Below are 10,060 nucleotides of genomic sequence, written 5' to 3'. Positions count from 1 at the left end.
TTTGTTGTGTGTTGCTGATATATTGATCAGGACTGTTTTCAATCCCAGGTTGAGCCACACAGAGCAGAAGAACAATCAGACACTACTGCATCCACACAGACTCCAGAGTGTGTGAGCTGTAGCTGACAGTGACCTCTGACCTCCCAGAACATTCACACATTTCTGCACATTACATCACATCAAGCTACAAAACATGACATGAGATGTGAGCAGCAGGAGGTTTAATACTCCTTCATATGCGAACAAAGCTGAGACACTCAAATAAAACCCCGCATGTCTCCTCTTCCTCTCACACAGGATACAAGAAGATCATTTTACTTTCGCTTTGCAACCTCAGCGGGTCAGTTTTACCCAGTTATGAGTGACGTCATGCTCAGGCTGAATTCTCATTGGCTCAGATGGAGGTTGATATTAACGCCTCTCTGTGTTTTCCCCTCATAGCAGCACTGGAGCTCGAAGAAGACAGCGGCTAGTCCGGTGTGATTAAAGAGTAATATCTTTTTGATCAAATCTTCAGAAAAAACAGTTCACAATGAAGATCTTGGTGTTTCTGGCTCTCCTGGGAACAGGTCTACATGACGTGGCAGCAGGTGAGTTCACATTATTTTAAATCAGCTGGTTGTAAAAGAAAAAATGTTTCGTCTCTTTATGTTCTGTAAATATGAATTAAAAGTTTGTTTGATAGTCTTTTGTGTTCAGCTCCAGGACTTAATTGCAGATTATAGAAATGTTTAAAACTGATAATGTTAAAGTTGACATTAAGAAATTCTGTCTGTTCATCTCATTAATCACTGATAGTTTCTGTTAGAAGAGAAGTCCACAGTCTGTCTCTGAACATGGATGTTAAAAAGTGTATTTGTCTAATTTTCTTTTCTTATTTTAATACATCTGATCGATCTTAATGTTAAAATGTCAGCAGAACTACGCAGCACAAAACAGTCCAACACTCAGATAAATAAAGAAAAGAGGAGAAAACATCAGAACAAGGCGTTAAAACAAAGATTGTCTAAAACTATATTTAGGCACTGATCAGTTTGAATCTCTCAGTTGTTCATTACCGTTTAATATTAAAATCATGACTGTTTTAGAAATTATAAACATGTTTTATATTATTTTAATTCACGAGTTATAATTAACATATTTTCTTGAAACACGTCACTTCATATTTAATTTTATAATCAATCACAATCACAGCCTGCTATGAAATTTTTTATAATAATATATTTTCTTTCCCCAGATAATTCCACAGTTTAACTCCACACACTGTAACACACATCTGCTTTAATGTAGTTCGTCCATACAGAGTTGTGTTGGTTGGGTCCAGTCACGTCATACTGGTGATGTTGTTTAGTAGAGTCAGATCAATAAAACCGCCTCAGATAAATCTGCAGATATGAATTTATTACAGATATGTTGGTATTCTGTGTGTGTGTCGGCTGATCAGTAACAAGAAACTGAAGAACAGAAACGTCCAACAAAGTCTTCATTACAAAGTTTGTCCACCAGAGAGCGATTAAGAGTTTATTTAGAACTGAAATGTGATCACACTCTGATCTTGGAAAGTCAGGTACACAGCTGAATGACCTAAACATCTGCTTGTTTAAAATTCTGTTTATGAGTAAATACATTTTTAAGACACAATCATCAGAAATATCAAAGTAATACTAACTTTAAAACTGCCACACTTAGGTGACTAATCTTTGAGTCTATCTACACAAACACAATTACCAACTATTTTGATTAAAAGTATTAAAGTAATTTTATATGCAAAAATGACAGAAAGTGCTGTTTTCAGCCTCTCAAATATTTATATTTCCTGCTTTTATCTGTTTCATATCATTAAACTGAATATCTTTGGGTTTTTGACTGACACCAGCTTGGACCTTAGAAATTAGAAAAATGGAATGGACATTTTTCACTATTTTCTGACATTTTTTGTAAGAAAACGGTGAATCTAGAAAATGTATAATGCAAGGAATTGTTAAAGCCCTAATAAATGTATTTATTGTAAGGTTGTTTTGAATGTACTTTAGTTCTTTTTTAGTCCATGTGCAGGAGAAACAACCTTTTGCAGTTCTTTTTATCAAAGTAAATTTAAAAAAAATAAATCCTGACATTAACTTTTTATTTCAGTGACTCACTCTTTTAAGGTCTTCTACACTGGATCTTCTGGAATCCCAAACTTCCCAGAGTTTGTGGCCCTTGCGTTGGTTGATGAAGTTCAGATAAATTACCAAGACAGTAACAGCAGAAGAACAGTACCTAAACAAGACTGGATGAGCAGAGTCACAGAAAATGATCCTCAGTACTGGGAGCAACAGACTCAGATCCGTTTGGGTCACGAGCAGACCTTCAAAGGCAACATTGACACTGCAAAGCAGCGCTTCAACCAAACTGGAGGTTTGTTTATGTTTCACTTTCTACTGATAAAATGTTGTTTATATTTTCATCCTGTCTTTTTGCAAAAATATGTTAGTGCACACACACACACACACACACACACACACACACACACACACACACACACACACACACACACTAAACTGTCTGTTGGAGGCTGTTCTTATCTAAACTCTCAGTCAGACTGAACAGAAACATCAGTGAGACTGAGACTACTGGATGCTGCTGTACTACACTGATACAGTGTTTCTGTCCATCCCATAATAAGCAGCAGAGATTATTAACCCTTTATCTCCACTAGATTAGATCAGAGTGACTCTACTGAAGTGCCCACAGTGAGTTGGTCCATAATAACTCTACTGTAGGAACCTGTTTATCACAACAGTTTAACAACACACAGCTGATAGAGGAACATCACTGCCTGGTTTCTTAAACTACGGAGCAGGACTGTAAATGGGACACAGGCTGCTTCTGCTGGGTCCTCATATGAGAGGAGGAGCAGCATGTTTTAATACACCTGGCTGACAGGACCACAAGGTGACTGTCTCATTCAGATCAGAGCTTTAAAGAGTTTAACAGGACGACTCCACTGTGCTGACCACACTGTGTCCATCCCATAATATACAGGATATATAGTAGATCTACAGATTAGATTAGATTAACTCTACTGTACTGACCACACTGTGTCCATCCCATAATATACAGGATATATAGTAGATCTACAGATTAGATTAGATTAACTCTACTGTACTGACCACACTGTGTCCATCCCATAATATACAGGATATATAGTAGATCTACAGATTAGATTAGATTAACTCTACTGTACTGACCACACTGTGTCCATCCCATAATATACAGGATATATAGTAGATCTACAGATTAGATTAGATTAACTCTACTGTACTGACCACACTGTGTCCATCCCATAATATACAGGATATATAGTAGATCTACAGATTAGATTAGATTAACTCCACTGTACTGACCACACTGTGTCCATCCCATAATATACAGGATATATAGTAGATCTACAGATTAGATTAGATTAACTCTACTTGACCACAGTGTGTCTCTGTCATAATAAACAGATGTTGTGCTGAAGTGATTAGTCAATTAATCGATTAGTTGATCAACAGGAAATTTACTGACAGACATTTCAACAATCAAATATTGATTTCAGTCTTTTACTGAACAAAACTCACAAACATTTTCTAGTTCAAGTTTCTCAAATATGAGAATTTGCTGCTTTTCTCTGTTTTATATCGTTATAAATTAAATTCTGTTTCAGTGTTGGTCGGACAAAAGAAGATATTTAAAGATTTCACCTCTGACTCTGGAAACTTGTGATTGACATTTTCACTGTTGCTTGATATTTTACAGCATAAACAATTTATTGATTAACCAAAAAAATAGTCATTACATAATCAATAATGAGAAAATAAATTAGTTTGAATCCAAAATATGTAGTAAACACAGATTAGATAACTTTAAATCTACTGTACTGACACACAGTCTGTCCATCCCATAATATAGAAGAAGTATTTAGAAGATTTCACATTTGGCTCTGAGACCTTGTGATGGACTTTTTTCACCATTGTCTGACTTTTAACAGCGTAAATGATTTATTGATTAGCCAAAAAATAATCATTACATAATCAATAATGACAAGAAAAATCAGTTTGAGTCATAAATATGTAGTAAAATACAGATTATATTACATGAACTCTACTGTACTGATACACAGTCTGTCCATCCCATAATATATAAAAGACATGTGATGATTTCACGTTTGGCTTTGAGAACTTGTGAAGAAAATTTTTCATAATTTCCTCACTTTTTAAAATAAGTAAATGATCAGTTAATCATAAAATAATAAATAATGAGAGGAAATGAGAAGAATTAATGGCTGAGCAGCTGAGCGTTAGATTAGTCGACTAATCGAAAAAATAATCGCAAGATTAATTGTTGGAAAAATAATCGCTTGGGACAGCTCTAGTTGGTTGTATTGAGTGATTGACTGATGGATGGACCAATCAGGACACACAGACTGCCTCCCAGTCTCCATAATGGTCCTGATGGTGTGGGCCTCATCCTGACCAGTTGTAGTAACACAGAGCTGAACAGGACACACTGTCCTGGCTGAGCAGCTGGAGTCTAGAGACTCATCCTGGACTGAAACTCTCCTTCAGTGAAGCTTCTAGAGCAGCTTCAGGACAGTCCAGTCTGTAGTTTCTCACAGGAGGAGGATGTTGTTGGACTGATCCACTGGCTGCAGGGTCTCAGTGGGTCTAATGTTCAGTCCAGGATCAGGTTTAATCTGCTGGTCAGGACTCCACCTCAGTGTGTGTGTGTGTGTGTGTGTGTGTGTGTGTGTGTGTGTGTGTGTTGACATGAAGCCTCACCTCCTTCAACAGTGGAGATAAACTGTTGGTCTCAGTGGAGTCAGTGTGTCTCTGTGGTGAAACAGAGGATATGAACTGTGTCAGGAACTCACTCTGTTTCCCAGCAGCCTCTCTGTCTCTCTCTGAAGACGTCCACACTGTCCAGATGATGATTGGCTGTGAGCGGCTTCCATCCAGCCAATAACAGCAGGAGGTGTAGATCCTGGTGTTGTGGTGTCTGTGGATCAGTGTGTCTCTGTGGTGAAGATGTGATATCAGCTGATGATAGATGACTGAGCTGTGATCTCACTCTGGTTTAATGTCCTCTCTGTTTCTGTCTCAGGTGTCCATGTTTTCCAGTGGATGTACGGCTGTGAGTGGGATGATGAGACTCAAGAGGTCAACGGATTTATGCAGTATGGTTATGATGGAGAAGACTTCATAGCATTTGACCTGAAGACACTGACATGGATCGCTCCAAAACAACAGGCTGTCATCACCAAACACAAGTGGGATAATAACAAGGGTTTGAGAGAACTGAGAAAAACCTACCTCACCCGGGATTGCGGTGACTGGGTGAAGAAGTATGTGGACTATGGGAGGAGCGTTCTGCTGAGAACAGGTAGAATCACCTGACCTGATGTAGTTTAATGGACACAACAAGCTCCATATTTCTCTTCTGTTTCTAACCAACAATCACATCACAATTAATATAAACTGACATACAGAGACACACTTCGTCTCAGTTTACACACATTTCTCTTTGTTTTATTTTCTCTCTTCTGTTTCTGTCCATCTCAGTCTCTCACTCTCTTTATCCTCCCAGCCTTTGTCCCTCACTTCTTGTAATGTGTTCACTTATTTTGTCTGTGTTACTAAAACATTTAAAATACACTCCATCAAACAGGAATAATAATATTAATATACAGTAAATAATGATAAAGAACCTATAAACTGTCTCTCTCTTCACTCTCCAGAGCTTCCCTCAGTGTCTCTCCTCCAGAAGACTCCCTCCTCTCCAGTCAGCTGCCTCGCTACAGGTTTCTACCCTCACAGAGCCTCACTCGTCTGGAGGAAAGATGGAGAGGAGCTTCATGAGGAGGTGGACCACGGAGAGTTCCTCCCCAACCACGATGGAACCTTCCAGATGAGTGTTGACCTGAAACTTTCATCAGTCACACCTGAAGACTGGACGAGGTACGACTGTGTGTTTCAGCTCTCTGGTGTGAACGAGGACATCATCACCAAACTGGACAAAGCAGTGATCATAACCAACAAAGGAAAGACTGGAATCAGAAGTGTTGACGGTGAGAAACATTTATTTTACTGTAACAGTCCTGCAGTTCATGTGTTTATATGTGTGTTCGAGTTTTTGTTTCCTCGTGTTGTTTTATTGTCAGTTTATTTCATCTAGAAGACTCAGACTAACATTAAACCAAAGCACATGTTCACCTCTGGACTCTTAAAAAGAAATCAGCAAATATAATTGGCCACTTTTTAATTTTTTACTTGGATTAATACAGAACAGTGTCAGTAATGAAACACACAAAAGAAGTTTTATTCAGGACGCATTTTTATTATTATTTTCGAATCAGCTGTTTACCACCTTGTAAACTGTAAAAACTGTAACTGTGACACTATTGTACCCTCATTTTATACCATTTCAGACCACGTGTAGCCATTTTAATGTGTAACCACAGTTCAGAGATTATAGGCACTGTGTTGACTTCACTACTGGTAACTTTGGAAGATGAGTAGATTATTTAACAACTTTATGAATGTATGTATGTCTCAGACACTCATTTAGAATTAAGTTTATTGGCTGAGTATGCTGACAGTCAAAAATGATATTCAGATGCTGTTATTGTGCCAAAAACCATCATACAAAACTAGGGCCGGGACTCGATTAAAAAAATTAATCGAATTAATCAGCGGCTTTGTAATTAATTAATCGAAATTAATTGCATTTTAATCGCATATAAATATTTGACCTGAGAACAGTGAGAAGCAATTTTTTTATTATTATGGATTTTAGTATACTATTGAATAATGACTGAATACAGAAGCTTAAGCAACAAAACATTGTTTTTGTTTTTTCAAGACCAACAGACCAGTGCAATTTTTAAATATTTTTTTGGCCTTTTATGGCTTTATTGACAGAACAGCTGAAGATATGACAGGAAACAGGGAGCGAGAGAGGGGGAGTGACACGCAGCAAACGGACCCAGGCTGGGAGTCGAACCTAGGTCCGCTGCAGAGCCTCGGCACATGGGACGCGCACTCTTAACATTACCCACTGAGATAAACGCTGCCCCGACCAGTGCAATTTTTGCCATAAAGTGCAGCAATAGCGCTTATCTACGCTGCCATCCGTCCGCTTTTGAAAACAAAACGGGGCCAACCAAAGCAGTCTCATCTGCTTCTTCGTTCATTGTTGTTGTCTGAAGTCATGAACGTTAGTTGGTGCTCCAGTATAATCGGTACCCCTGAAACTCTTCCAGTGAGAAACATTCCGCGCTGCAAAAATAAGTGCGATTAAAATGTGTTAATTTTTTCAATGCGTTAATTTTTGTGTAATTAATTAATCGTAATTAACGCGTTAAAGTCCCAGCCCTATGCAAAACACAAACCAACACAGACATAAAACTAAACAAAGACAACACAACTAGATGAGGATAAAGAAACATAGATTACTTTTATGAACAGATAAGTGAAAATAACAGCAGGATGAACAAACACAGTGTCTGTATACAGGATTTTGGTCTAGTTGGCAAACGGAGGTTCTTCTCTAACTTGCTTCTTCTGAACATGTTTTCACTCTTTTCTGTTGTTTTCTGCTCAACAGAGAAACTTAACACGACGGCCATCATCATCGCTGCAGTGGTTGTTTCTGCTGTTTTCCTCCTCGCTGGAGTGGTGGCTTACAAGAGGAGAGAAGGTGAGAGACTCAAATAGAAAGATTGTGTCTTTGTGTCTGTATTTTCCAAGTGCAGAGCCACAGTGTCATGATGACATGAGCAGAGAAGCCAACCTAATGTTTTAGTTAAATATTTATTTTTATTATTTACATGTTGATGTTTCATCATATTTGCTCCTATCCTTCACACCTGACTGACAACTTTATGACACTTAACAATCACTTTAAGGTAATTAACGGCTCACAGGTAGAGAGAGGAGTCACAAAGTTTTCTGACTGTTTTGTGGAAAATATTTTAGACTTTTGAAAACAAAATGAGATAAATGGAATATTATTCATTCCTGTTGGAGTAATGTTTGTTTTTTCAGGGACATTGGATTAATAACGTTGTTTTATTTTAATCTTCAAGAGCTATTGTAGTGAGCTGTGCGCTCAGTATAAGAAACACATGTTGAGGTTTATGTTGTGGAGCTGGTTTTTAATCCTACATTGACTTTAGCATAATGATGTAAGAAAGAAGTGAAAGGAAACTAAGTCAAGAAAGATGCTCTTGTTGTGTTGTTGTTGCTCTCTGGCAGTTTGGGAACCCTGAGAGTGAAAATTACTTGTCTTTGCTTTGTATTTCAGCCATCTGCACTTCATCCAGTGACAACAAGTCCAACAAATCTGAGCAGTCTGAGCTGTCTGAGCCTGAACAGAAGAAAACACTCCTACCAAACGCATAAACACAGTGAGTAACCTCATATGGGACATGAATAGTCACACCTGTTGTTATGTAAAGCTGCATTAAACTATGTGTAAAGGAAACTTCAGTGATTATTTCTTGGATAACTGTAAAACTTGTGATGTTGGTAAAGAAAATGTTTGACTTTCAATTGATTTTCCACAACAAAGATGAAACTTTTTTGATATGAAGTAAACTGAGATTATTAAGAGAAAGTCACAGACACTTTCAGAAACCTTCACATCAACAGGTCAGAAACATGAGAGGTAAATACTTGTTTATTATATTGTTTTCTTTTTCTGTTTTCTTTCCGTCTCTTCAGGTTTCTGGATGGATTCTGCACTGGAACAATGGATGCTGTGGTCGTCTCTCTGTGTTCCTCCTGGTGATGAACCTCCTCCTCCTCTGTCTCACTGCTCACTGGGATTGACTCCAGTCCTCCTCCTCTCTCTGCAGGAGGAGCAGGATAAGAACTGTATGGATGGAGTTTAGTATCACTGTGGGGAGCTTTCATGATTTGAATGTAATTCATTGGACACATATTTCAGTCTGGTTAATGCGACATCTCTACATGTCACCTTATGATCAGACACATACACAAAATATACAGGAAGCATCAGAACCACATTTATGGTCCAGTTGTGTAATATATATTTCTATATATATTTCAGGCTGAAGCAAATTATTTAGGTTTTTCTTAATTAATCTTGAATATTTGGTTTTTTGTGTTTAATAAAATCTCTCTTGATCTGTTTTGACACATTGTTAGATTTGAATTATCGCTGATTTTCTAAAAGGGTTGTGGACTGTTTTCTTGTAAGTCTCAGAGCGGTAGAGCGGGTCGGCCTATGTTCGGAGGGTCGGCGGTTCGATCCCTGCCCGGCCAGCTGCTTCATGGTCGTTGTGTCCTTGGGCAAGACACTTCACCCACCTTGCCTCGTGTGAATGTGTATGACTGCTGTGTGTTTGAGGTGGTGGTCGGAGGGCCCGTAGGCGCTGAATGGCAGCCACGCTTCCGTCAGCCTGCCCCAGGGCAGCTGTGGCTACTATCGTAGTTTACCACCACCAGTATGAATGGAACCTGGAACCCTGTCAGGCGCTTTGGGTGACTTGAAAAGCGCCATACAAATCCAATCCATCATTATAAATATTTCATGACGAGGGACGTTTTCTCTCTTCGTTTGTAAACACAAAGAAATTGAGCAGCGAGTCTTAAAATCACTCCTTATGTTGGGTGAAGTAGATGAATGTCAGATGAAGTTGATTTGATTCCTTTTGTACTTTTGCTTTTCAATAAAGTCCCAATGGTCCACATTTCTCTGCCTTGTTGTGATTCCACATATATCTTATATATCTTTGACTGTAGCTACAAGAATGTGAATATTGTAGCTACATTTTGTTCAGACTGTCCTGTAGGAGAGACTTTGTGACTGTAGTTCATTGATATGAAAGACACACGTGAGTGGCTGGATGTGGACGACTCACATCATCTGCAGTCGCTGTTTAAAGACCTGTTTAGTCACATTTTCATCATCATGATAAAACATGTCACTGATTTAAATGTTTCTTTCCTGCTTGAAGAAACTGACTCAAGCTGAAGGCACAACATGATTATTCAGACAGATTTTCAACTTT

General features: G+C 38.3%; 1 protein-coding gene across 1 annotated transcript; it reads left to right on the top strand.

Annotated features, from left to right (window-relative positions):
* The first annotated feature begins 479 nt into the window (after positions 1–479).
* LOC115579423 (H-2 class I histocompatibility antigen, Q9 alpha chain-like) lies at positions 480–9,739 on the top strand. The gene is made up of 7 exons (XM_030412953.1): positions 480–590; positions 2,134–2,400; positions 5,128–5,406; positions 5,762–6,091; positions 7,630–7,722; positions 8,329–8,431; positions 8,748–9,739. The coding sequence occupies exons 1-6, from the start codon at positions 533–535 to the stop codon at positions 8,424–8,426; spliced, it is 1,125 nt and encodes a 374-aa protein (XP_030268813.1). The 5' UTR covers positions 480–532; the 3' UTR covers positions 8,427–8,431; positions 8,748–9,739.
* The last annotated feature ends 321 nt before the right edge of the window (positions 9,740–10,060 follow it).

Source organism: Sparus aurata, chromosome 3 (genome assembly GCF_900880675.1).
Source record: "Sparus aurata chromosome 3, fSpaAur1.1, whole genome shotgun sequence".
Lineage (NCBI taxonomy): Eukaryota > Metazoa > Chordata > Actinopteri > Spariformes > Sparidae > Sparus > Sparus aurata.
This window is presented reverse-complemented; position numbering and strand designations above follow the sequence as displayed.

What these genes read in the sequence shown, in the direction of transcription:
- LOC115579423 (XM_030412953.1), top strand. Translation starts at nt 533, where the DNA reads ATGAAGATCTTGGTGTTTCTGGCTCTCCTGGGAACAGGTCTACATGAC. An exon ending in TCTACATGACGTGGCAGCAG is followed by an intron (nt 591 to 2,133) that starts GTGAGTTCACAT and finishes TTTTTATTTCAG; the next exon opens with TGACTCACTCTTTTAAGGTC. An exon ending in GCGCTTCAACCAAACTGGAG is followed by an intron (nt 2,401 to 5,127) that starts GTTTGTTTATGT and finishes TTTCTGTCTCAG; the next exon opens with GTGTCCATGTTTTCCAGTGG.